This window comes from Lampris incognitus, chromosome 18, assembly GCF_029633865.1.
Source record: "Lampris incognitus isolate fLamInc1 chromosome 18, fLamInc1.hap2, whole genome shotgun sequence".
NCBI lineage: Eukaryota > Metazoa > Chordata > Actinopteri > Lampriformes > Lampridae > Lampris > Lampris incognitus.
The window spans coordinates 29,286,893-29,314,189 of record NC_079228.1 but is presented as its reverse complement, the minus strand read 5'-3'; the positions used below and the strand labels follow the sequence as shown (position 1 = coordinate 29,314,189).

At 43.4% G+C, this 27,297-nt stretch overlaps 1 protein-coding gene across 2 annotated transcripts; it reads right to left on the bottom strand.

Annotated features, from left to right (window-relative positions):
- Nucleotides 1-20: 20 nt before the first annotated feature.
- On the bottom strand, nt 21-25,594 carry tuft1b (tuftelin 1b). Of its 2 annotated transcripts, XM_056298569.1 has the most exons (13): nt 25,256-25,594; nt 23,856-23,918; nt 9,993-10,058; nt 9,683-9,784; nt 9,328-9,414; nt 8,966-9,028; nt 8,779-8,868; nt 7,718-7,828; nt 2,958-3,181; nt 2,497-2,602; nt 1,916-1,999; nt 1,643-1,737; nt 21-1,496 (listed from the first exon to the last, which is right to left on the bottom strand). In XM_056298569.1, the coding sequence occupies exons 1-13, from the start codon at nt 25,364-25,366 to the stop codon at nt 1,424-1,426; spliced, it is 1,275 nt and encodes a 424-aa protein (XP_056154544.1). In that variant the 5' UTR covers nt 25,367-25,594; the 3' UTR covers nt 21-1,423. The 2 variants fall into 2 exon arrangements, with proteins under 2 accessions (XP_056154544.1, XP_056154545.1); XM_056298570.1 differs by lacking the exons at nt 23,856-23,918; nt 25,256-25,594 and adding an exon at nt 20,007-20,067.
- Between the last annotated feature and the right edge of the window lie 1,703 nt (nt 25,595-27,297).

Here is a 27,297-nt window from a genome sequence, read left to right as displayed (position 1 = left end):
AATGCAGTAATGAAGCTGCAAATGAGCTTCATGAGGGCTTCATGTGTTCTTTCATTGAAAGTAGAAGAAATGGCGAAGACGGACAAGTTCTTTTTAAATACAGTTAAATACATTTATTCAAACGATCCCAATGAAAGTTAAAGCTGCACTTCAGTTGCCTGTAACAGAATATTAATTAATGAGGAATTTTTCACAGTCACACAGTTGATGAAACTTCTCAAAATAAAGGTATCAGAAAAATAAAATTTCATACAAAGAAAGACAGAAATGTATTGACGATGGAGCAGTACAGGCTTATGCACTGATTGTTAAAACTACATACTAGATGTATCTGATGTTAAGGCAAATTGCACAACAAAAGGACCCATGTTGCTCTGTTATAGGATGTTTAGGCAGTACTTGGCAGCTTAGATATGACTCTTCACTGTGAAAACTAAATAAACAGCATCAACTAGTAACTCACACAACTAACCTCTGATCTCTCAAACGGAAATAGGTCAGAATTCTTATATACATAAATACCATCACTGCTCTTAAGGTTCATTTGAGAAACCCATGGTAATGCCTGCAAAATACATTTAGGTTGAATATAAAAGAACATTACTAAACTGACATAAACAACTGCATGCATGGCACTGCCAATGAGGTGCAAAGCAATGAGGAATTCGACCCCTGAACTCTGAAGTTTAGGATTCTAGTTGAGTCTGCAGCAGAGCTGTGTGTGTGTGTGTGTGTGTATATATGTGTGTGTATGTGTGCGTAAAACATCGACATTTATGATAATAAAAGAGCAGTCTTTCTTTGTCTTGCCTGTTAATCCAAGTGAAAATGGAGAATGCGAACACCATATTGTCTGCAGCTGAAATGGCTGCAGATCCACTTTTATATCGTGATCTGTCAGAATTATTTTCAGTTTCTGAATGGACTCTTAGAGGGAAAGGAGAAGGCAAGCAGCACAGTCCAGGGAACTCTGTCAGACTCCAGTCCATGCTACTACTTACTACCTACTGCTGCCAAAGGGAGATTTTGCAGGAAAGTGCGTGCTGTGGGGATTTGTCACTTGTGTCAGTAGCTGTGTAAAGTCCCCTCCACTGTCGTTTGCTTCCTTGTTTCCTTTTTTAATACTATCACTCGTTGAAGCCCAGTTCAACTTTCCACTAAAGGTCTCTTTAGATACCTGCAAAGCATTCTCACAAGCAGATAAGCTTCATAAGAAGTAACAATTGCAAGTAAATCTGCTGTATCACCTGGGGGCTGCTGAGCTTGCCTTTTCAAATCATTGCAAACCTGTGTATTATATCCTTGTAGTTGATTAAATACATATTTACAAATTGTTTTACTTGGATAAGATTAAGGTTTGTCGAGGTTTATGCCTTGATGAGCTCTCCTTTGTCGTCACACGTTTTGCTCTCTCATTCTCTGTTCAGGACTTGATCTCAATGACTTTGATAAAAGGAAGGGTCTTGTCGGTTTGCGTTGACGGTGTGAGAGGTTTGCTGTGTGAGGAAAATCAACACAAGTCTTACTGGGGCACTTAATACCAATGCAGCTGATTTACATGAATTTTCTTTGTCCAGTGGGAGAATAACATCTTGCAGTTGTACAGATAGGACCTTTATGAGATGGGTTTGTGCATCACTACCTGTAGATAACCTGGGGCTTGCTCTCACTGCATGTCAGCGGTGGAGGATCCTGCTGTCCCAGGAAGTAGTCCATGTGGTCATGCATTTCTCTGTTCTGTAGACAGAAGATGGTGGTCCAAGTTAGAAGGAGTGGCGATCCCATGGGCTTTATTTTCTAGCAAAAAGGTACCAACAGAGCAGAGTTCTACAGTGTTGTGGTGAATTCCTTCAAAACCTAAAAACTGTTACCAAACTAAAGCAAGTTTGTACAAGGTGTTAAACTACTTTCTGACCTCGGCTTCCAAGAAAGCCACCTTCTCCTCTAGATCCCCGATGAATCGTTCTCTTTCTTGGATGAGTGTCCGTGAGTTCTGCAGCTGTATTCAAAGAATGCACATGTGCACGCACACACACACACACACGCACGCGCGCACGCACGCACACACACACACACACACACACACACACACACACACACACACACACACACACACATTAACGCAGGAAACACAAGAGGAAAACAACTCAGTTGTTCAGGAGGAGCACATGCAGCATTTCTTATTCATGACAAGTGAGTCGCGTTTCTGCTTGGCTCCACTCCCTCCGATCAATTAAGCTTTAATGTGTCCACCTCCTCAAAATCCAATTTCCTCATTCACTACTTCCTGTGTGCTGAACAGCTCGTTTCTGTTTTCTGTGTCTGTTCCTTTGCCTGTGTGAGATTTTATGCCTCATAATCTGTGTGGCTCAATATACTGTGTGTGTGTGTGTGTGTGTGTGTGTATGTGCTTGAGCGAGAGAGAGAGAGAGAGTATTTGTGTGCGTGAGTGTACAGTGTTTAGCTGTGTACAGTGTGAGTTTGTGAGGTTTATACCTGTTCGATCATGTGGCGAACCTTCCTTTGCTGACTCTTCAGCATGTCATCAAGGTGATGAATTTTCTCCTTCAGTAAGGCTAGTTCCTTTTCCAGCTCCTCGCTCCTGTGCCCATCCCACACACACACATATACACATGCACACACCCGTCATTATAACATGGTAGTCAGAGGGTGTGGCAATAGCAAACGCGTATTGGACCTAAAGACAGAGTATTACAGAGGACTTCAGCTTATATGGGGGGGGGGACAACAAAAAAAAAACAGACCAGGTAGTATCTTTAAAACTTTGCAATGAAACAAATTAACATCAGTGGAAGAAATTAAGCTTTTGCTTCTCATTATTTGGGTTGCCGAAGATGAGCGCTAAACTGACAATCTAAGCTTCATTTAGGTGTGGTATGTCTGAACATCCAGTCGTTACATCAGTGTGACCCAGCAAAGCCCAGGTGACCTCTCACCTCTGCGCTTTCTCCTTCCCGTACTCGCTTTCTGTTTTGAGCTGCAGCAGCTCTGCCTCGCCTGCAGTCATCTTGTCTGTGAGAATGGCGTTCTCCATCTCCATGCTGCCCAGGAGCCTCTGCAGCTCCTCCACCTGCTGAGTCTTCTGTTCAGACTGTCCCTCCACCTTCTGCCGCTGCTCAGTCTGCTTGTCCAGACGGCGGCGGAATTCATTATTCTCTGCCTGTGTGTGCGTATGGGGGTGGTGGTGGGGGGGACAGATAGTGGGGGTTGTTTTAGAGTTGGTAAGGCATTAGTAATTAAACAAAACACATTTTCGGCTAACGATCCTGGATCTGTGTGGAGAGACCTGCAGCACATCACCAACTACAGGAAACCCTCCCTCCACACTGTCGAGAACCTTCAACTAGCTGACAACTTGAATGTGTTTTACTGCAGGATTAATCACCCCACTTCCACATCCCCCACCTGCTCCAACTCAGACATTACACAACCAACTGCGCCCCCTGCCATCATCCCTCCTCTCCCCCCTGACTCTCCACTGGCACTGACAATCTGTGAGGAGGATCTGTGTCAGCTGAATCAGAGACAGAAGGTCAGAAAGGCACCAGGCCCAGATGGTGTGTCACCCTTTTGTCTGAAAGTCTGCACAGACCAGCTGGCCCCTATCTTCACACAGATCTTCAACAGATCACTAAATGTGTGAAGTCTTCTCCTGCTTCAAACGCTCCACTATCATCCCGGTCCCCGAGAAATCCTCCATCACTGGACTGAATGACTACAGGCCCATTGCCCTGACGTCTGTGGTCATGAAATCCTTCAAGAGAGTAGTGTTGACCCACCTGAAGGACATCACAGGCCCCTTGCTGGACCCCCTGCAGTTTGCCTACAGGGCAAACAGGTCAGTGGATGATGCAACCAACATGGGATTGCATTACATCCTGCAACACCTTGACTCCCCAGAGCCGTACGCAAGAATCCTGTTTGTGGACTTCAGCTCGGCGTTCAACACCATCATCCCAGAAGTCTTACTCATCAAACTTACCCTGCTCACTGTGCCCACCTCCACCTGTCAGTGAATCACAAACTTCCTGACAGACACGAAGCAGCAGGTGAGGCTGGGGAAAATCCCAACCAGCATCCGGAAAGTCAGTACTGGCACCCCTCAGGGATGTGTGCTCTCCCCATTGCTCTTTCTCTCTCTACACCAATGACTGAACCTCAGGAGACCCATCTGTTCAACTTCTGAAATTTGCAGATGACACTACAGACATCGGCCTCATCCGAGATGCTGCAGATGAGTCTGCATATGGATGGGAGGTCAAACAGCTGGCCCTGTGGTGTGGCCACAATAACCTGGAGCTGAACACGCTCAAAACTGTGGAGATGACAGTGGAACTTCAGGAGGAGTCCCCATCACTGTCCCTTCCTCACCATACTCAACAGCAATAGTGTCGGCTATGGATTCCTTCCAGTTTCCAGGGTTCTACAATCTCCCAGGACCTGAAGTGGAAGTCCAATATCAACAGTCATCAAAAAGTCCCAGCAGTACCTCTGGCTTGGTCGGGCGTCCCTACAGACACAATTGGCCGTGTCTGCGGGAGGGAAGCTGGATGTGAGCATGTGTCCTGTTCGCTGCACTGGCGCCTCCTCTGGTCAGTCGGGGCGCCTGTTCAGGGGGGAGGGGGAACTGGGGGGAATAGCATGACCCTCCAACGCGCTACATCCCCCTGGCGAAACTTCTCACCATCAGGTGAAAAAGAAACGGCTGGCGACTCCACATGTATTGGAGGAGGCATGTGGCAGTCTGCAGCCCTCCTCGGATCGGCAGAGGGGGTGGAGCAGTGACTGGGACAGATCAGAGAGCAAGGGTGATTGCCCAGGTACAGATGAGGAGAAAAAAAAGGGGAAAAATCCACACCAAAAAAAAAAGTGCCAGCAGAGGATGTACTTCCTGCGCCAGCTTATGTAATAAAACCTGCCCCAGCAGCTGCTGATCCAGTTTTACACTGCAGTCATTGAGTCTGCTCTCTGTACTTCCCTAATGGTCTGGTTTGGATCAGCCACCAAATAGGACAGGCACAGACTACAACAGACAGTCAGGTCTGCAGAAAAGATTATCGGTGCCGACTTGTACACCTCCAGAGTCAGGAAACAGGCAGGGAAAATCACTACAGACCCCTCACACCCTAGATACAACCTGTTCCGACTTCTCCCCTCTGGTAGGTGCTACAGAACACTGTACAACAAAACCACCAGCCACAGGAACAGTTTAACCCTTGCCATCACACTTAAGAACAATTAACTCACAGTGGAACTGTGCAATAACCCTGGAACACTATACTACCCACTGTACCTGCAAATCATACATATTCATTTTAGTCTGAAATACAACTGTCCAATATATTTCACTCACTACTGTATATCTGAACAGGCTGTATACTGTATGTAAATAAAATCCACATACTATATGGATATAAAGTAATGTCTTTTTTATCGTTTAATATTTATCTCAGCATTTCTTGCACTCTTCACTTCTTTGCACTATTTGTATGCCGTCTACAGTTCACAGAAACGGTTTCACCTGTATATAGCCATTCCTTGTATATATTCCTGAAGACCGCTGTGTTGCTATTCCGTGTCCATTGAGAGCCACAAAAATGGAGTCAAATTCCGTGGATGTGCAAACATACTTGGCCAATAAAGACCATTCTGATTCTGATTGGGTAATAGTATACCTGATTGGAGAGTGACTGATTAGTTGGTTGGTGCGGTTCATTACTTTCTACTTTCTCACATGAGCACTGTACATTGTCTATGTTGACATGCCGTCAACTATGATTTCTGTCTGGAAATATCTGCTTGGTTATATTTCTGCATGCAGCTGACATAGTTGGAAAATTGTTGCCTGAATCTTGGTATTGATTTCTTTGGAATGAGTAAGAATGATACAGGATTCAATTAAAATATTCTAATGGCATAATTTGCCTGTTTTACTGTTTTGTGGTAACATTGATACACTTTATACCTTGATTTTCCTGTTCTCTGCCTCTTGATGATCAAAGGCACACCCACACTAAATGCAACAAATTTTCTATTACTACTACTTCATATAGTACTACTATATATTATTACTGTGGAGCAAATGTAGTATGTCTATCTCATATAGTACTACTATGATATGATTACTATGTAGCACTCTAACGGCTGTTGGTAATGCTCAAATTTATCTAATTGCTGACTCTCTTGAAAGTTGCTTTGGATAAAAAGCATCTGCTAAATGAATAAATGTAAATGTAACCTGCATATAATTATTTACATGCAGGTCAGTTGAACCGATTTATGCCACTAACACAATAGTGAGAGCAATACACTTGGGCACAAGCAAAGAACATGACAGGTCTTTACATTACAGTCATTTAGGTGACGCTTTTATCCAAAGCAACTTATAATAAGTGCATTTAATGTAGGAAATCAGGAGAACTACTAGTCATCAGAGGTCATAAGTGCATCTAAACAAGCATCTAAGAGCAAAACCAGTGTTAAAGTAAAAGCGCAAGAAAGAGATTTTTTTTTTTTAATGAGTGAATACAATAACCGCCAGGAGCAAGTAACAGGTTAGTACTTCTTGAAGAGGTGAGTTTTCAACCTGCGGCGAAAGATGGGCAGCGACTCCGCTGTGGGGAGTTCATTCCACCACTGTGGGGCCAGGACAGAAAAGAGCCGTGACCGGGTCGATCGGCAGCAGGGGCCTCTGAGCGACAGGGCAACCAGGCGTCCAGAGGCAGCAGAGCGAAGTGGTTGGGCGGGGGTGTAGGGCTTGACCATGGCCTGGAGATAGGAAGGAGCTGTTCCTTTCACTGCCCTGTAGGCTAGCACCAGAGTCTTAAACTGGATGCGAGCAGCTAATGGGAGCCAGTGTAGGGACATGAGAAGGGGAGTTGTGTGGGAGAACTTAGGGCGGATGAACACCAGATGAGCTGCAGCTTTCTGAATAAGCTCCAGAGGTCTGATGGCCGATGCCGGGGCATCAGCAAGGAGGGAGTTGCCGTAGTCCAGCCGGGAGATGACCAGAGCCTGGATGAGCACCTGTGCCGTCTCGTCGGTGAGGAATGGGCGAATCCTCCTGATGTTATAGAGGAGAAATCTGTAGGAGCGAGCAACCGATGCAATGTTTGCCGCAAATGACAGTTGGTCGTCCAGGATCACACCCAGATTCCTTGCAGTCCGAGTTGGCGTCACCATGTTGTTGTCAATGGTGATGGCCAGGTCTCGGTGCGAGCAACCTTTCCCCACGAGGAACATCAGCTCTGTCTTGTCCAGATTGAGCTTCAGGTGGTGTGTCGCCATCCACCCCGAGATGCCAGTCAAGCACGCAGCAATGCGTGTCTCTACTTGTGTGTCAGAGGGAGGGAAGGACAAGATCAGCTGGGTGTCATCGGCATAACAATGGTAAAAATTGAGCTTTCGTATGCTGTTTCATATGAAAGATCAATCTTTCATATGAAACAGCACATCTCTGTCATGTTGGCAATGGCACAAAATGACTTCACATGTGGGGAGTATCCTCGGATAACCTGGCACAGATGAATATGGAGCACAGCACTCAACAATGGAGGGTCAAAGAATAAAAGATAAAACCAAGACATGATAGGCGAAGATAATAAGGAATTTTAAGGACGGAAAGGAACAAAAGGGCTGCAAAACAGTGAGTCATAACTGCAGACAGGCAACCTCTCAGTACTTCAAAAAGACGAACCTGCAGTCTGTCCCGCTCTTCCTGGTGCCTCTTCTCTGACTCCTTCAGCTGTGCATACAGACGTTTGGTTACCTCCCTGAGCCTCAAGCTCTCCTCTCGATTATCCTCGACCTGACAGGGCAGTCCAGGGGCAGACAGACAGAAAGTGACATGCTCAATTAAGTTTAAGCTAGCAAACTACTTGAACCTGAGGGCAAAGCAGAACCAACAGAGAGAGAGAGAGAGAGAGAGAGAGAGAGAGAGAGAGAGAGAGAGAGAGAGAGAGAGAGAGAGAGAGAGAGAGAGAGCGAGTAAGAGAGTGAGAGATAGAGATAATAGACAATTTGCCAAAGGACAACACATTTGAGAGGTTCTTTCAAATAGCCCAAAGCAGAAAACAGAAGGAGGCAGTAATGTACGTAGACGTCTGTTAAATTGCCCGTGTGTGGCACTTCATCTTAGGGACACTTATTTTAACACAGTAACTGCTTCTCCTAATCAGCCAAACTGTCACTTTATCTTGTTGTGCAATTTGACACCATTCAGAATGGAGGACAGTGTAACTCCACTCCTGACTACCTACTTACCACACATACAGGCTAGTGGGTACTGACAGACAAACTTCAGACAATCCCTTAGATGGTATCCTGTTCTAACACTGCTTCCTCGGCAGATAATGGGTGTCTGGTGTTGTGTTACAGGAAGTTTTATGACGTGCCGAGTCTCAAATAATGCGTGGGAATATGATATCGTGTGTGTGTGTATGTGTGTGTGTGTTGTGTTGCACATCCGTAAGTCAGAGCACATATGCTGCATGTGGTCCCCCCCCGGTGTCAAACCACTGGCTGGCACAAGTTGAAAAGAAGTGGAGTGCAAATGTTTTTCCAATATTAAAGCCATGCCCGTCATTTGAATATAAACTTGAATACATTCAAACTTGTGGTGTGAACTCATTTCAACTCACACTGATTTTGAGGAAGAACCCACCCAATCACTTCCCATGAAGTACATATTTCAAGATATGAAAAACCAAGCCATAAGCATAAATCCACAACAATGGTTATATATAAATGGTAGCTTACATGAGCTTCTGATTCATTCTGAACAATGTTGTCATTGGCAATCACCGGTTGGTTGTTGGTCAGAGAGACTCTGTAGCCATTGGCTGGATACTAAAGAGAAGAGTAAGTTTTATTTTTTGTACTTTCGAAACATTTGGGCATAACAGCTTAGTATTACATCTTTGATTTTAGAAGAATTTGTTTTTACCCTGTTGTTATTATTCTGTCTGGCTGCCATCTGCTCTCTCAGAGTCTTCAGACAGTACCTGACCTGAAGACAGGACAGCAAGATGCACCGTTATTGCATGAAGTGGTCATTCAAAATGTCTGCACTATGTCTTTCTACTTATCAGTCTCAGCCCCTGGTATCTTAACATAATCCAAATACACTCACTCACACAGACAAACTGACATGGACACAGACACAGACACACACACACGTGTGCTACTATTAGCACACATAATCCCCCCTTAATTTGTATGTCATGCTAATTAACTTTGGCAGCTGGGAGAACATTACGTCATTCTCTATTTTCTGGATAAGATAATAAACTGTGGTCGTCGGCTGACCTCCTGTATCTGCGACACCTCATCCGTCAACATTTTCAGGCTCTGCTGGTGGTTACCCTCTGTTCTCTGGCGTGCCTCAAGGTAAACCTGAACACAACACAACACAACATAACACAACACAACACGAGGATTATGTTAGGTAACATGGGTTAAAGTAGTACAAATATGCCAGCCTATTCGTACACATACACACTGCATGCGTGCACACAAATACAAGCATGCCACATACACACAAGCATGGGTGTCTAAAAATATGCACAAGCATTAAGATAACACTGTTCTCACACACACACACACACACACACACACACACACACACACACACACACACACACACACACACACCAGCACACACCTTGATAACTTCTACTTTCTCCTCTGTGGGCGTGATAAGACCGTGTGTATGTTGCTCCTTCTTACAGGGCTGCTGTGGCGAAGCTTTCACCGTGCTGGCTTTCTATATAAAATTAGAGGAAAAAGAAAATGCATGAATAGAAATGTACTGTAATGAACAGTTTCCAAATAAGAAAGGATATTGGATAACATGCAAATTTATGAACAAGCTATTGTGCAACTATTCTATTTCAGTTGCTATAGATGGAGGACAATTGATGAAGCTGCTTCCTTTCGTTTAGTACTCTATATGGAAAATATGGATGACGTACCCTACTCCTGTGCTCTTCTGAGAGATCTAGGTCTTGTACTTTCAGTGTGGGCTGTCCGTGTTCACCCTGCAATCAAAGATGAGAGGCTAAGAGGATGAAAATGACTGGAGAAGATGGTGGCCTCGGTGGAGAGAAGCATGGAATGAAAATTACAACTGAGAAGACAGAGGAAAATGTAGCCAATACAACGAGAGGCAGAGGGACTGTGCGGACCGTAAAACTGCCCCGAAAGAAAGCTTTACAGCAAGTGCCACAAGGTTAAGTTGTAAAACACCCTCTGACGCTTCACAGTTTCTGTGAGGAACAAACACTGACGGGTGGTTTCCACTGCCTCCCTCAGCCAAGAATGGCAGTTATGGCCAAACAGTCCATTTAGCAACTGGAAAAGTGAAACCAGTCCAACACAGTAGGTCCAAAAATACCTCGGTAGAAAGCATCTGTGACCGCTGAGTAGCTGAAAACAGAACAACTCTGTCTCATAGCAACACAAACAGATACTATAGAAACCGTTAGAGCTTTATGTTCTGAAAGCATTCATTACTTTTAACCTCTAAATCATAGTTTAAAAAAATCACACTGGCTTGTAAGGATTAATTTCAAATGTAGAATTGTAGGTCTGTATAGTTTGAAAGAGGACGAATCAATATATATGCTATATATACCATATATATATCATATATGATATACGTCATAATGATGAACTGCAGAAACCTTCAAATGCAGTCCTCTTGACCTCATCTTGCACTGGTGTTCTAACACTTTTTTGTCGTACGCAAGAAAGTATTTAACATTCAAACTCTTTCCGCATAACACATACCATCTTGCCTTTAGTACATGCCCTCTTTGGGAACATCCATTTAAGTAACTAACGTATGCCTTCATACAGACTGTGTGTCTGTTTCTCCAAATGTGCTAAGAAAACAAGCCATTATGGCCGTTCTCAAAATGAAATTCATTTCATGGGGAGGATGCGTGCGTGTTTTATGAATTTATGTAACCTTTTCTCCAGTGCAGGCTTATCACCAGCCCGAGTTATGCTTAATCCCAGCATGTGTTGTGTGTGTGTGTGTGGGCCTGTGTGTGTGGGCCTGTGTCTGTGTGTGTAAATGCTTATATGATGTATTCCTCTTGCATCTAAGAAAACATTCAAGAAATTAGGCATTTTCTTTTACATATCGCGATATGAACATCCCATGAATACACTCCCGCCAGCCAAGCACAGACCTCTTGATGTTATCCATCTTCCATGACACACAAAATGCAAAACATCCATCAATTGTCAAATCACGCAACATTCATCCATAATCCACCCCTCAACCATTCCTTCAGACTTCCCATGACGCCATTTTGTCCTGTAACTCTATCGAACTTGAACCTAGTTTTTTTTTACACTTACTTGCGTTGTCGCCTCCTGACTAGATCGTTGCTTGTGTTGTATTGACTCTCAGATGTACGTCGCTTTGGATAAAAGCGTTCGCTGAATGAAATTGTAAATTAAAACATGCCTTACCCAGAATACAGTTCGTTCTCAATACTTAATGTACCAGTATGGCTGAAAATACAGCCTCGTGCCTCCATCTTACATGTGATGATCACAGATCCAATAGTTATAAAACCACTTATAGTTGTTATTCTTGGTATAAAGTCTCTTTTATGCTTCGCTCACACGGCAGCGACAAGGTAAAAGCGGCCGGAAGTCATTCTTTTCCAATGGTCTCTGGGCTACACTGAGCGACATAGCGCGGCGAGTCGCATGGCGACAAAATCGCCGCAATTTGGCGACAAAAAAAGAAAGAAACATATATATAAACAAATAAATAAAAATTTGAGCAATGTTCAATTTAACTTAAATAAGCAACGATAGGGTCGAGCGACAGCCAATCAGAGGGCAGACGTGTTCCTTTTATATTCTTCCGCTGTGAAATGTCTTCTTAAACGTTAGTTCCTATTGTAAACTACTAACAAGACACGTTAGCCCATAGCTAACGGGTCTGACCCTTTAGCCGAGCGGTTAGTGATGTCGCCTTGTGGTGCAGTACACTCCATATCAAATCCCGCACCGGGCAAGAAAATAACCGGTTACATTGGTGGCAGCGATGGGATCCGGAAGTCTGGAGATCCTCAGAAGTCTCTTCGGAGCGCGGGAATAACAAAGCGCGAGGGCGCGCTTCCGGGGAGGGTGACGACCGTAAACTAATAATAAGACACGTTAGTCCTTAATTAACGGGTCTGACCCTTTAGCCGAGCGGTTAGTGATGTCGCCTTGAGATACAGTACACCCCGTATCGAATCCCGCACTGGGCAAGAAAATAACCGGTTACACTATATTAACGTTTTAGTTCCCATAGTCAACATGGAGGGGAAACTGAATGCAGCTGTTGCTGGCTTTCCTGTCACGATATCGTGAACGTGAACCGTTTCAACCGTAAGTTGGATCGCCTGAAATGGTTTAGTTGGAAATACATGCGTCAGGGTGTGACTTGATTATTTAAAAAAAATTAAAACGTAAAATGAACGATATAATCAAAAGTGCAGAGAATAGGCTACCAATCAGCATGGCACGAATATGATGGCGACATCGCCAAGTTGCTGTGTCACTCGCCTAGTTGTCGCTTGCAGCCAGCTTGTGGGCGTTGCTAATGTGGGCTACAGGAGATGTATCAATTTTCTAAAAAAAAAAAAGATAAGTATATACTGGGCGGGCTATTCCGTTGTTCCGCTGCCTAGCAAGACGGGGATCGGCGGTTCAAGTCCCCGGTTCGAGTCCCCGTGTTACCTCCAGCTTGGTCGGCGTCCCTACAGACACAATGGCCGCGTCTGCGGGTGGGAAGCCGGATGTTGGTATGTGTCCTGGTTGCTGCTTTAACGCCTCCTCTGGTCGACCGGGGCGGGCGCCTGTTCGGGCGTGGGGGGGGGGGATCGCGTAATCCTCCCACGCGCTACGTCCCCCTGGCGAAACTCAGTGTCTAGTGAAAGGAAGAGGCTGGCGACTCCACTTGCATCGGAGTAGGCATGTGGTAGTCTGCAGCCCTCCCCGGATCGGCAGAGAGGGTGGAGCAGCGACCGGGGCTGCTCGGAAGTGTGTGGTAATTGGCCAAGTACAATTGGGGAGGGGGAGGACCTCCTCCTCAAAAAAAGTATATACTAATAAATATTATAAATACTGTAATTACTATTAGGGCTAGGGTAAGGGTTACTATTATAGTATTATAATACAATACTATAATTATAGTATTGTATTATAATACTATAATAATGACTCACTGCAACACTCACCAATGCAGCAAAGGTACCGAAGGCATTCACATTTGTTTTGTGGGCTGCCTGGTTTGTGTTTTTGCCTTACCAGGTCCAGATGAATGACAGTGTCGATTAGAGTGAGGGATAAATAGGCGCATACACAGTTATTAGGGCCACGTCTCACGCCATCTCGGCAAAACATGCAGTCCTGTGGAAATCCATTATTGGGTGATAAGTATGACCAGTATGACAAGTTTTTCCTCCCAGTGGAAACTATTTAACATAAAAAAAACAACCACACACACACGCATGTTCATTCAATGTTGACACCCAACAAAATTTAATGACTGTTGACTGTTTATCTCTTGTAGAAAATGACTGCAGTTTAGTGACATTCTGGCTACACTAAAGTCACTTCATTGTTACCATGCTGAACCTTAACTCAGATAGTGTTTTTCACAGTGTCTTTTTCATTTTACCCAAATAAGTATTTTTACAAGTTTCCCAGGCATGTGTGACAACCTCATGCCACATAAACACAAGTTGTTTTCACCCAGTTTCCAATCTCGTGAACTACATAAATCTTGACTCGTCACAGTGTAATTTTTAAAAAAATTATTTCATCTTCATCAAATTCTATATGTGCAGCCATGCCCTAAACGAGTAGCATCATCTGTAGCTGTCTGTTGCAACATCATGTGTTTTAGTCAGTTTGGCCAAACTGCACACTGAGACCACTTTTGTCCTCGCTTTGTGTTTATTGGTTTTGGTAGTAAAGTCACTATGAACACCTAAAATTATATATGTTTCTTCATACAATATAATGACACAGCTCACATAATACACAACTGCACGCTGACTAAAAATGGTAACAAACACCAGTAATTACTTTCCATGAGAATGATAATGCAAAGGAGCACAGGAAAAAAGCGGAAGTTGTGATGAGGATGGAGGCTTCTCCATGAGTAACACATTGCATAACAATGCAATTGCAAAATTACCATTGCATATTTCTACATAACGCCATACAAATACTTTTTCTCCCAAACATCTGCTCCTCAGTACAATTACCCATTCAAATAAGATAACGCCAGAATATATAAAAAAAGGGTTTGCACAAAGATTAGGATAGAGATATATGTATAGTCTCATAAAGCAGATACCCCTTTTCCCGCAATTTGAGTAATAATCATACTTTTGACAGCAAGTTTCGACTGCATTTTACGATACCTGCTGGCAGCCCCAGTCACCCCTCTGTATCCGGCCACTCCCTCTGTTTTCCTTAGATAGGTCCTAAACTACATCCTGCCTGTGAAGAACACCAGCAGGACAGCCTCCCTCCCAGTCCAATGTCAGGGGCCTGTCAGCACAGGTGAGCCTTACTGTTACCCCACACTGGTAAAACCACACCAGTTTAATGGGAGGGGAAAATGTGGCACTGAATCTGGTTTGCCACATAATGTGCAAGTGTGCATGTGCGTATATGCCTTTGTGTGTGTGTGTGTGTGTGTGTGTGTGTGTGTGTGTGTGTGTGTGTGTGTGTGTGTGTGTGTGTGTGTGTGTATTTGATTGTACATTTGCCATATGTGCATGTGTGTTACATATATATATGTTTATCTACTGATCTAGCTATCTATATCTGTGTATGCTGGCATGTCTCTGTTTGCACACGTGTGTGCATGTGTGAGAGTGTGTGCGCATGTGTGCAACATCGTCCCTTTATGGGTGTATGTCTGTGTGTAGGCCTAAATTTCCAAATAAATGTGTGTGTATCTGTGAGAGGAAATGATAGAAGAGATTTGAGGGTAGGAGGTGACACGTTGTCAGTCATGTTGACATGCCTGTGAGTGCAAGTGTGCACGCATGCGTAAATATGTGTAAACCCATAGAGAGAGAATGTACCAGCCAACACATATACTCGCCTGTAAAGGGTACGTGTGAAAATGTATCCCATATGTACGGTATGTGTAGAGTATGGGGCCAAGAAGAACAGACAGCAGTAGTCAATCACTTGGTGAAATAATTTGGTTTAGTTACATAAGCAACCTTTTTTTTTGTTGCATGTCAAGCCCAGGCAAAATGGTTTTCCTTGGGTGACAATTCTTTGCGAGTAATTGCAAGGCCTAAATCATCAGTTGAGTAGTTGACACGCAAATCACCCTGTGATCTCCTGTTAAGGAGTGGCAGCCTGAGGGCTTCTCTCCTCCTACGATCAAAAACATAAAGAGAAAGAGTGCTATAGAAAAAGCATGTGTGTGTGTGTGTGAGAGAGAGAGAGAGAGAGAGAGAGAGAGAGAGAGAGAGAGAGAGAGAGAGAGAGAGAGAGAGAGAGAGAGAGAGAGAGAGAGAGAGAGAGCATGACACACCCAGAGAGCCGCATGCACAAAGAGACAAAATGTTCTTCATCTTAACCACATGCCATTCTTCTCTGTTTCGTACATGCCCTCACTGAAAACATTAAGATTTATTTTTTAGGCATTTGGCTCATACATGCTCCAGAGCGATTTACAATGGCTACTTGGCTGTAACTGAGAAGTGCAATGCTCAAAGACCACAAGAGTCCTAGAAATGCCCACGTATTTCCAAGGAATGATAGATCAGCATTCCTAATAATAATAATAATAATCCATCCATCCATTATCCAAACCGCTTATCCTGCTCAGGGTCGTGGGGATGCTGGAGCCTATCCCAGCAGTCATTGGGCGGCAGGCGGGGAGACACCCTGGACAGGCCGCCAGTCCATCACAGGGCCGACACACACACAAACACATTCATACCTAGGGACAATTTAGTACGGCCAGTTCACCTGACCTACATGTCTTTGGACTGTGGGAAAAAACCAGAGCACCTGGAGGAAACCCACGCAGACACAGGGAGAACATGCAAACTCAACACAGAGGACGACCCGGGACGACCTCCAAGGTTGGACTACACTGGGGCTCGAACCCAGGACCTTCTTGCTGTGAGGCAACCGTGCTAACCACTGCACCACTGTGCCGCGTTATTATTTTTATTATTATTATATTATATTACTATTATATACTATAACAATAATAACAACCTTTAGTTATATAGCACTTTTCAGAACAAGGTTACAAAGTGCAAGGAACATTATGCAGATATCTACATTATTATGGATTTAAACTCTTCATTACTGGTTGAATACCAGTTGAGGCCTGCCTAGCATAAGCGTAGTGCTAATTATTTGTTTTCCCCAGTTTATCCCACATTTATTACCAATGATTAAGAAACCTTTAATGTATTTATGGTCTTAAAATCATGCAAACACAGCCAGCAACGATGCAGACATCAGGGCAACTATACTAGAAAAACATTATAAACCTTTATTTCAATCCATATCTACCCACTCTCTTCCATATGGGCATGTGTGAACTCGTTATCTGTAATACTGTTATTGGGCCTTTCATGTGTGCGTATGGCTTCACAGTGTGGTAACCACCTGGCTCCAGCATTGGGTTTATGAGGTACAGACACCTGAGGGTGGGCTGCCCCGCATGCCCCCCTTAGCTGCCTCTAAGGGGACATTTCATCCACCTTTCCCAAATGGAGTTTGACTTTCCTGGAGTCACCTCAAGTTCACTCTCATAACAGCAGCTAAACAAAGGCTGCCGGGTGAGGTAGCGCTTTCAGCTTCACAGTTGAACTGTTTTCTTAATCCCTGAAACCGTTTCATAACAAAACCAACAGTGCAGTTTTTAAGAATCTTGTTTACGATTTAGTTATTTTATAGTTATTTTACATTTTATTCTGCCTAATTGATTTATTTTGTGGTTATTTTACATTTTATTCTGCTTAATTGATTTATTTTATGGTTATTTTCCATTCTATTCTGCTCAACTGATTTATTTTATGCCTTTTTTGTATGGTTTGGGACATGTTTTACATCTCTTGTGGTGTCTGCTCACAGTTTTCATTATAGATGAAGTTTTCAATTGTAATGTTTGCCTTATTGTTGTAAATTTATCGCTTGAATAAAAAAAAAACCACACATACACACACGAGAAACAGTATTATACTCACCAATGTTTAAAAACAGCTGCCCTCTAATGAAATAGTACAAAGGGAACCACTATTACTGAATATCTGCAGTTCAAACACGTGCAGACATTGCATAATAGAATAGAATAGAATACTCTTTATTAGTCATGTTGTACATACATAAAAATGAAATTTACTCTGCATTAACCCACCCTAGCTGTGTATCTAGGAGCAGTGGGCAGCCACCGTGCAGCACCCAGGGACCAACTCCAGTTATTTCTTCCTATTGCCTTGCTCAGGGGCACAGGCAGGAGTATTAACCCTAACATGCGTGTCTTTTTGATGGTGGGAGGAAACCGGAGTGCCTGGAGGAAACCCATGCAGACACAGGAGCACACGCAAACTCAACATAGAAAGGACCTGGGATGGCCTTAGGTTCAAACCCAGGACCTTCTTGCTGTGAGGCAACGGTGTTAATCACTGGGCCACCCAATTCAAATGTGTCTAGAATGTATTGAATCAATGGGATTTTTTTGGCGCAGAATAACCTTTTATCAGAACTACTTTATAAGGATGAGTCAGTCGTACTTTAACCTTTGCATGGTATGTGTGTCTCCTTTACCACCCTGAACTGTGTTTAGCATAAACTATATGGTATCGCGGCCACAACAGTCCAACCTGCAATCTTAGCATCTACTCTTTTGTCAGCTCTATCAGTGTCCGTGACATTAACAGGACCCAGGCATCTGACCTCCACATTCACGTCATTTGTGCGATTGGTTTAACTTAAATAAAGTTGGCTTCATACATCCTGGTGAGAAAGGCATCTTGAAACAGTGTCATGTCACTTGACCTGAGGAAATCATGCAACGTTGTTTGCACAGACACGAAAACTCTGGAAAAAATGACAACAGCAGTCCTGAAAATAATAATCCGCTATCAGAGGCACCTTTTCAACCCTTCTTTCCCGGGTCGGCTCTTTGATTGAGCAGCAGCGGCGCTCCCTGATGGAGGTTTCTGTTTTCTGTCTCCTGTGTCCTGTTTGCACCATGCGACATGATGGAGCCCAGGCAGACAGATACCATGGACACCCTACACATTACTTGGCCTCAACAACGGTTTGCCTACTGACTTCGAGGTAAAATGACCTAACCAGAGTAGGATTAGTGCAGCGAAGTAGAGAGTTGGTTGTAGTAGATGAGAAAGAGAGCAGAGTAGGCCAGATTTCTACACATATCTCTCGAGAGGTAGTTTATCTTGTAGACAGTAGACAATGACTAACAAAAGCAGCAGCACACAGCACACATTACATCATGCGACACAAATGCACCAACACACTGGTGCCCAGCAGGCTCCTCAGCAGAGGCACAGCAATAATCTGACTACCTGAAATCAATACGAAACCCCCCCCCTCCCTCCCACCACCACATCCACATCCACGTCCAGGGCGGTAAATGACCTCATGATTCATGTTTACTGAGCCAGAGCGAACATGACTGCTTTACCCTAATGGATCGACTACCACAGACTTCTCTTACCGTAAGCGACCATCCATGATCAATACCGAAAACAACCAATCCCGAGGAGCTATCGAGTTTCGAAGCGCCCGCTGTTTGCTGATTTAGAAGTGATATAACCGCTGTTCCCTTTTAGTCGCGTCTTATATCATAAGTCACCAAATAAAATGAATATCAAAACAAGAGATCTATGAATTGACTCCGGAAGACTTCAGCATTGTCACAGTAAAATCTGCCGTGAAACAGTTTCTAACAGTGCTGCTGGGATATTTGTTTTTTGATGTGTGGTCATTTATAAGTAATATATTCGTTTTTCTGCCCTCCTAGGCAAGTAGACGGTCATTTGCGTGCAAAGGGTTGAGTCGCACATCAGCAGTCGAGTTTTCACACCGAGTCTCAACAAAGTTCACAGGAACGTGTGACTTCCATCAGTCACTGAAAGACAGTCGAAACACCCAAGTGGTTTTATAACAGGCCAGTCCCCCGGTATGGATTCATTTCTGCTATGAGGCTTCATAATGGCAGGTCTAAGAGACTACAATGGCCCTTCGCATGATAAAGAAATGTCGTCAAACATTTAAACTGAGATATTATACGGATGCCGACAAATACTGACCCAGACAGCGTCAATGTTCAGTAGCACTGAGCCCCCCGAATGTTAATTATAAACTCTTCCCCTGAATACTCTCAGTATGAATCACCATGTCTGCAGAAGTGGTAATCACATCATGTCAGACAGCTGACGGAAGAGGAGATGTCACCACACGTTTCAGTAAAGCTTTCCAGCACATACAACATCCTACGTTTTTTGCACCATCGTTCTCGACGTAACACACAGTCAAGCAAAATCAGGATAAATGGATAAAAAGAAACGTAGCGTGAGGAAAACAATGCCACCTATCTTTCATATTTGGCCTGATTCAGTAACATATTTAAAGGGGGTAAAATGAAATGTTTCAAAGGAGAAAAAAGGGTCAAAGATTTGAGTGAATCGTGTGAATCATTTAGTGCTGTCACAGAGTGGCGTTTCTGGAAAACAAAAGGAAAAAAATATAATAAATAAAATAATACTACAATAAATAAATACAGATAAAAGGAACATGTAGGAAAACATAAAAGAAAGACACAACCAGACACTGAATCATACAGATGAGATGATATCCGTCTATGGACAAACAAAACCAGTGCTACGAGTACCGTCACACACTGCAGACCCTACAGACAGACCCAAACGCTAAGGAATCGGTTAAGCATTTACCTGGACAGCAGGAGGGCGTCTGTGACTTTCCCCAGTGACAACAGTGGTGTGTGTGTATGTGTGTGAGACTTAAGTGTGTGGCAAGTCTGTGGCAGTCTTGCCTTACATGGGTGGGAGAGGCTCCGCCAGCAGCCCCACCCTTTTCCCTCCAGACTGTTCTCCAGTCCTACCGGTCCACGGGTGCAGTTACTTAGCAGCCTCTCCTACAGGACTCGGGAAGACCACTGCAAGGCATAGCAGTTTATGAATAAGAGGACTTCACTGGAGGGGATGTTTTCAGTGATCAGATTATTCAAGCAAAGACCACTTTGCTTGGAAGAAAAGTTTGTTGAAACTCAGCTATGAACTCGGTTTGACAGTTCAGATTTTTCACAGCACATAGCTGGGCTTGTTAAATGCTGTCATTTAATTTCTACCGTCAAACAGTCTCACAAGAACCCAAGTTTCCTCTCTGTAGAAACTCAGATACTGGTGATACTGGGGGTACTGGGGGTACTGGAGAAACAAAGTTGGTGCGCTTTCTCCAGTATGCAAATTTAAAACGTCGCTCACTGGTGACAGTGATTCAGTAATAAATTTAACTCTGGAATGAAGAAGGTATTGTTCGCTCCCCACATGGCGACAGCGGTTGGTAGCATTACAGTGAGGAATGTTTAATGAGAGTTGGTTATATAATAGTGATTAATGAGGCGTCTTTATGTAAGAATAATTGGCAGCATGAGGTGTGCTGTGTAAAATGGCTTTGTGCAAACACGAGTAAAATGTCAAGTTCATCGTCTGTCGATATGTGCGCACATTGTGCACGTGCATGCAAGCAAAAAATGTGCGTGCTCGTTATGTTTTAGCCTGCGCACACATACACATTCAAACATGAATTGTTCAATCATCAGTGATGTTTTGAATCTTGTGGTCTTAAGTCATTCTTTTGGCATGGCCCGCATTCAACTATGTGTAACTTGCCTGCCCAATGTATTAGGTTCAGTTGCTGCAGAATTTCTCCATGTGGGACAAATGTGCAGGCATGTAGAAGTTTTTCTTTAGTGTCTGTTTGTTATCTACACAGAGCATTTAACGGTGTTGCATAAACATCAGTTTGAGAGTGGTTTTCTCTTGCATACTTCCACGAAAGTATATAGTGTTTAACAACAGTTAACAATACAGCTAAGCTATTTTAATAATACCCTGGCCCGCAAAAAAATGTTCCGCGAATAACCCCTCGGCAGGAGAGGTACAGCACAATAACTAAATTCACCTGTACTTCAACAGGATTTACAGCACATATACACACAATTAACACCAACAGCATATGAACTACGACATACTACATTCACCTACAGTTTCCTTCAGATTTCAGTAGGACTTTTGGGGCTCTGTTATTGATATGAACGACTAAGCCCTTTGACTTTGCAACAAGAAATGCAAAGTTAATAACAGCGACTTCACACAAAGGCTCTGGTTTAGGGGTCCCCTGGGCCCGATAGGCCCGTTTGGTAATCCACCCATGTGTTGCATATGCACACATGGGTGGATTACCAAACGGGCCACCCATGTGTCGCATATGCAACACATGGGTGGCAAATGCTAAAGTTACAGTACTGAATATGAAAATGCAACAAAAATTCCCTTTTTGATATTCAAATCAACGCTTTTGTCATTTCTCAATTTCTTGGTTAAGTCGAGGCCATTTATTTGTGTAGCCCAATATCACAAATTGTTACTGGTTTTTGCAGGGGCAGGTGTAGGTGGATACTGCCAGGCGGGCCTTTCCTGTGAAAAATGATACGGCACACAACGTTTTACAAAGAAGACGCAACGTTCCTGTGGCTGACAAGTAGGTGTGGTAGACCAAACTCGTATGAGACCTTTACAAAACAAATACCAAAAAACTAACAGCCAAAACGAAGGTTCAGCCACGTTTTTTGTTGATCATTTGGGAGGGTGTGTGCCGTCATAGCAGCACAGCTTACTGTTTGGTGTGGAATCAATTGCTTGGGTTAGGAGCAGTCAAACACTGATGCAGTTAGCAAGTATCACATCAGTCAGTCAGAACCAGTGATCTTTAAGCCTGTCGCTTGAACACAAAGCCTGCAAACAAAAAGTATGTACGCATAAGTATGGACTATCAATATCTCCTGGTCGTGCCAGAACATTATATCAACCATTTATTTGCTTAGTCATACTAAAATCCTGACACACAAAAAAACAAAAAACTGTATGACCTCACATTTTGAATGACGTAAGCCAGCACATTCTGAAAGCGACCTTTGGTCAAGCCAGCCATATAAATTATTCACACGAACCCTTCATCGCATTGTGGCACCAGGAGATATACGAATGTAAAGCAACTCTATACAAGAGGCTGGATTTCTCAAACAGCTGTGCCCCACTTCTGGAAGGAGCACGAAAAACAATGTTGCCTGAAAAAAAAGAAGCTATAGCATAGAAATATACATGTAAACTGCTCTAGAAATGTAAAAAACCTATTATTTGTGAGATATATGCACAGGCATAACTGAAGCTGTTTAACAATGCTGCTCTTTGTGGAAGTGTGCAGTAAGCTACCTCCAGTGAAGACGAGGAACATTAAATCACCTGCACAACAGGTGTTTGCTGTTACCCATTAAATCCGGTATTTTTATTGAATTCTTCTGAGCGACTGGCATGAAAACGTGCCGCAAACTTCAAACTCCGAGATGTTCAGCCAATTTCCCCGGGCTCAGACTGCCCTGTTCTGCAGCCTTAGACTTCATCTGGAACATTATTAGGTGGCTCAAAGAAGGTTGAATCAGTTCATCTGGATACAACGTTTATTGACAGATACGTTTCATCACTGTTCATCACTGATGAACTTATTAAACCTTCTTTGATTTTCTTACCTGGATTTTTGAGCATGCATCAAGACATTATTAGGTGGCCTGTGTAGACCAATCTCCTTATGGGCCGGTTGAGACGATTCCCATCGCTGAGCGGAAATTGCCTTGAAACGTCATTTTAATGTTGCAGTAGGACTAAAAACTCTCCGCAAACAAATCAAAATAAATACTGAAAAAAGGCGGATCACTACACTTATATTTCAAGTTATATCACAGAGGATGATTCCCGTCCACATAAAGACAACATTTGGGAGACCCTGTGACCACACAGGTCAAGTATACCAGATAAAAGCGTAATTGGCGTGAATAGAGGTATTATTTCTTTCCAGTATAAACTTTGCATTTCGCAAGGTCTGCCACCTGCAGTTTAGTGATTAAATGTAAATAAAAAGTTGAAGTGAAATTGGCCAGTTACATAACTGAATGGTTATTCATTATTGTCATGTTTGAGATAAATTCAAATATCGAGGGACACTTCCTTATGCAATGCAAGGAAAACATGTATACTAGGGTTTGTTATATTTGGCATAGCTTTATGGCTGGCTCTATTTGACCGACGGCTTTTCATTATTACTTTCATGACATCTTTCAGTAAGTTACGGTGTACAAAAATCACATCTTTCAATAAGCAATGTTATATATATGAGCAACAGTTTGTAGCATGTAAGCCAGCCTAAACTCAGTTTCATACTTTTTCAAACTGAGGTAAATATAGCCAGTGTTTTCAAGGGAATGGCGGCATCTCCATTGACTCACAGTATCCAACATGGCAGTTTACATTGCTAGACTCATGAGGATAATATAGTCTCTCCAAGGAAATAAAGATTTTATCAATGTTTCATGCTGGTGATGGCATACAACAGACCATACCTTTGTATTGTACACTCTTGTCACTGGTAAGAATGAATGAGCAAGATAATGCGTCGAACGTGTAACAAATGAGAGACAATGAAGATCAATAAAATGTTTCACTTACATTGCTGGGGGACTTCTTTCTCTCATCAATAACGCACAGTGTCCGCGTCACACCGCCACTCATCTTCTCAGGAAACGTGGAGCGGCAAAAGAAGGGATGGAAGAAAAAAAAATGTCCAAAACTTCCCAATTACAGTTTTCTATCTATCATCTGTCTAAACGTTTGCCTTCCCACAAGACTGAACAGAAACACACGAGTGGGCTACTGGAGCTCTACTGTACATTCTCTCTCTCTCTCTCTCTCTCTGTCTGTCTGTCTGTCTCTCTCTCTGTCTGTCTGTCTCTCTCTCTCTCTCTCTCTCTCTCTCTCTCTCTCTCTCTCTCTCTCTCTCTCTCTCTCTCTCTCTCACTCTGTCTTGTCTCTCTCGCTCTCGCTGTATGTCCCCTCTCTCTCTGTCTCTCTTCCGTAGATAAATTTCTACCTGTAGGCTACTAGTCAGGAGTCCTGTTGTGTCGAATTTTGAATCCCCAAAAGAATATGTTTCCCCACACATCCCGTTGCGCCGCGGGAACAAAAGCGGACGAATAGCAACTTCGAAAACGCGTGTTCTCGGTGTGCTCTTTTAATGGTTTGTTAAACCGTATCGATAACCCAAAACAGTACAGAAATCAAACAAACGATCTACATGTTGCTGGTATTTAATTTCATCGCATTAAATAGAAATGTAGGCTAATAACCGAGATCCACTCCAAGTGAACGCACGCGCGTTCCCGCGACACGAGACGCGCATCCCGGGAGATATTCACATTTGTATGGGAATATTTTGGAAGAATATTTATCTCCTTTTTACCATTTTCAGATTCACTTTTTTGACTGGTTTTTGATAATAACCGTAATAATAACGATAAACTTTATCAACACGGTGATACAAACAACGTCTAAAGCCGGCGAATTGTAGCCTAATTTGGAAAAAGGCTTGTTCCTTCTGTAGTATCGAACCATCATCATGTGGCTACTTTTCATTTCCTGACCTGATAGGGAAATAAACAATCGAGGTTGGCGTTAAAAGTGAACGTATGCGTGTTCCCGCGACACCACGCATTGCATGGGGATACATATTGTCTTGGGGCTACATAATTTGACACCGCAGTCCCACATGCTTGTCGGGAATCTTTGTTTGTCCTTAGCGCAGGTCTTAAGTACATATGACCTGAGAATACTGGTCTGTCCAGTGCAGACGCATATTCTTCAACACCTGTTCTCACGGTTCATAGGTAGTCGATGGAATTACAAATACAATCCATTGCTTGCTTGCGGACAGAGACACAGAATTTGATATACTTCCAACATTTTCACACTTATAAACCAAATGTAATGCTTTTTTTAAATAATCTATGGAGATAAGCACAACTGGTTTACAATTTACAACTGGTTTACACGTGTGGCAAAAATTGTCTGACCTCATAGAAGTTGATGATCCCGCCGCCATCGGGCAAACATTTCACGTGAGAATTAAACCACAGCATTTTGTTTTCTGTTGCCTGTCTGATCTTCTTCCACAGTGATCCCATAGGCTATCTTCACTTTTGTGTCTATAACAAAACCATCAACGCCCTCTCTACCGTTGACCCATTGCCCACAAAGGTACTTTTAGAAATACCGAAGCACTGACTGCTCTGCTGTTGCTGTTAACATTAGCTCACTCTCGGCCGGAGCAGTAAATAGGATGTACAGCAGGCTTGTCGCATGTCAGGTGTCTCTGACTGTGAGCTGCGGTGGCGCTTGTCAGCCTATACTGGTTGCCATCTTGGCATATGGCTGAACTCTGCTGGCGAACGGCTCTCAGCTTCTGTGACACGAAGCTTTAGCACAGAGGCCTGTCCTACTTGTCTCACGTGGTGTAGCATATCCGTAGGAGTGAATACGTGCTATTCGTAGCATCAAGCTAATTCGAGCTCAGCTGTATAGAGAAAGCCACAGTTCAATACTGACAGGTGACATGAAGCGTACTCAATTTGAAATTAAATAGCCTCGAGTAAAAAAAAAAGAAGCATAAATATGTGACATGTTTTGTCTGACCGTTAGTGTAAATGTAAATAATGATTGCAAGGAGGTGAACGGTAGCTTCTTGCATGAAACGAGAATCAATTTTAGCTGTGAAAGATTGGAGCCTTGTGCTCAAAATAGTTCAAAGTTAAACCACGAGTTAAATTTATCTGGCAATGTAGGTGTACTTGAATATTTTACACGACGTTCCCTTGCTCTGGATTGGCTTCCCTATTTATCTTACATCTCAATCTCAGCCATATTTGTCCCCGAGACTTTCCACGGTTGTTCTTTCCATGACACCCCAGCAGTCGCTGTTCACATGAATGAGAAACAAAGCCTATGTTTAGCATCGCGGTTTTCCCTTTTGTCTGTCTACCCAGGCTGTAATTACAGCAATAGCTAGAATGATAGAAATCCAAGAGGCTATTCATGCTCAAGAGCCCATCCCATCGCAGACCTGCTGGATTTAGAGACTCATGGCCCATCTTGCACAGTTGTTCTCCATTGATGCCCTGTCAGTCAGGACCTCAATGGCCCTCCTTTGAATAAAGCCTACTTTTATATTACGATTGATTGTAACCATTAGTTTTCCAGTGTATGGGTTGAACCCCATGCTGGGCGTGGGAAAGGGACATTTAATATTTGTGTTGTCACCAAAAGCTGATTTTCGTCGTGTTGACCAAATGGGCATGGCTGTCATCGTCTGAATTTCTGCTGTCTCACCCTTGACATATTATAAACAAACTTGCATGCTTGTTGTAAAATGACACTTGAACCGCCCTGTGAGTTGCTAAATATGTACATGTTGAAGAAAAAGAGTGCCCCATGTATGTGCACATAAGCTGGTTTTTAAAACTATTCTAACTTCCAACTCTGCCAACCTAATTCACACCCAGTTCCTTTGAGAAACAACATTTAGAATGACAGTTTCCCCCCTATCGTGCTCTCAGTAGTTGCCACCTATTTCCCTCGTGTCTAATGTATTGTAGCGAATTCGGGGGGCAACAACAGGAACTGCCGCGGCCGGGACGCGAACCCGTATCGCCCGCATCGCGGGAGACATTGCTGACCAGGGTCCGACTGGTTAACGTTGTCGCTTGCGAAGTGGGAGACAAGGGTTCGCGTCCCGGCTGTGGCGACGGTCTCCCAGACTGCCCCCCGAATTCGTTACAGTATGTTTTCATACTAAAAGAAAGCACAACGATTTACATGGACGTACAATACGGTATAGTTATAGTTCAACATTTGGGGGGAGAATTCTCTTCTTTGACTGTATGTGCTAAACAACATTCAGTTGCCAACTTTGGTAACCTGGCCGGAGTGAGATTTTGCCTGTCGTGCAGTTAACGTTAGACAGCTATGTTGACAGAGCATTTATTCAACATGGAGACCGCGCATCAATCAGAGAGTAATTTAAGATGCATTTCCATGGAATCAACCACATAAAAGAACC

Coding starts and splice junctions, on each gene's coding strand:
- tuft1b (XM_056298569.1), bottom strand. CDS start 25,366: ATGGGATCACTGTGGAAGAAGATCAGACAGGCAACAGAAAACAAAATG. Junction 23,919..25,255: donor GGATCATCAACTTCTATGAG/GTCAGACAATTT, acceptor TTTCCTGAGAAG/ATGAGTGGCGGTGTGACGCG. Junction 1,497..1,642: donor AAGCCCCAGGTTATCTACAG/GTAGTGATGCAC, acceptor TTCCTCACACAG/CAAACCTCTCACACCGTCAA.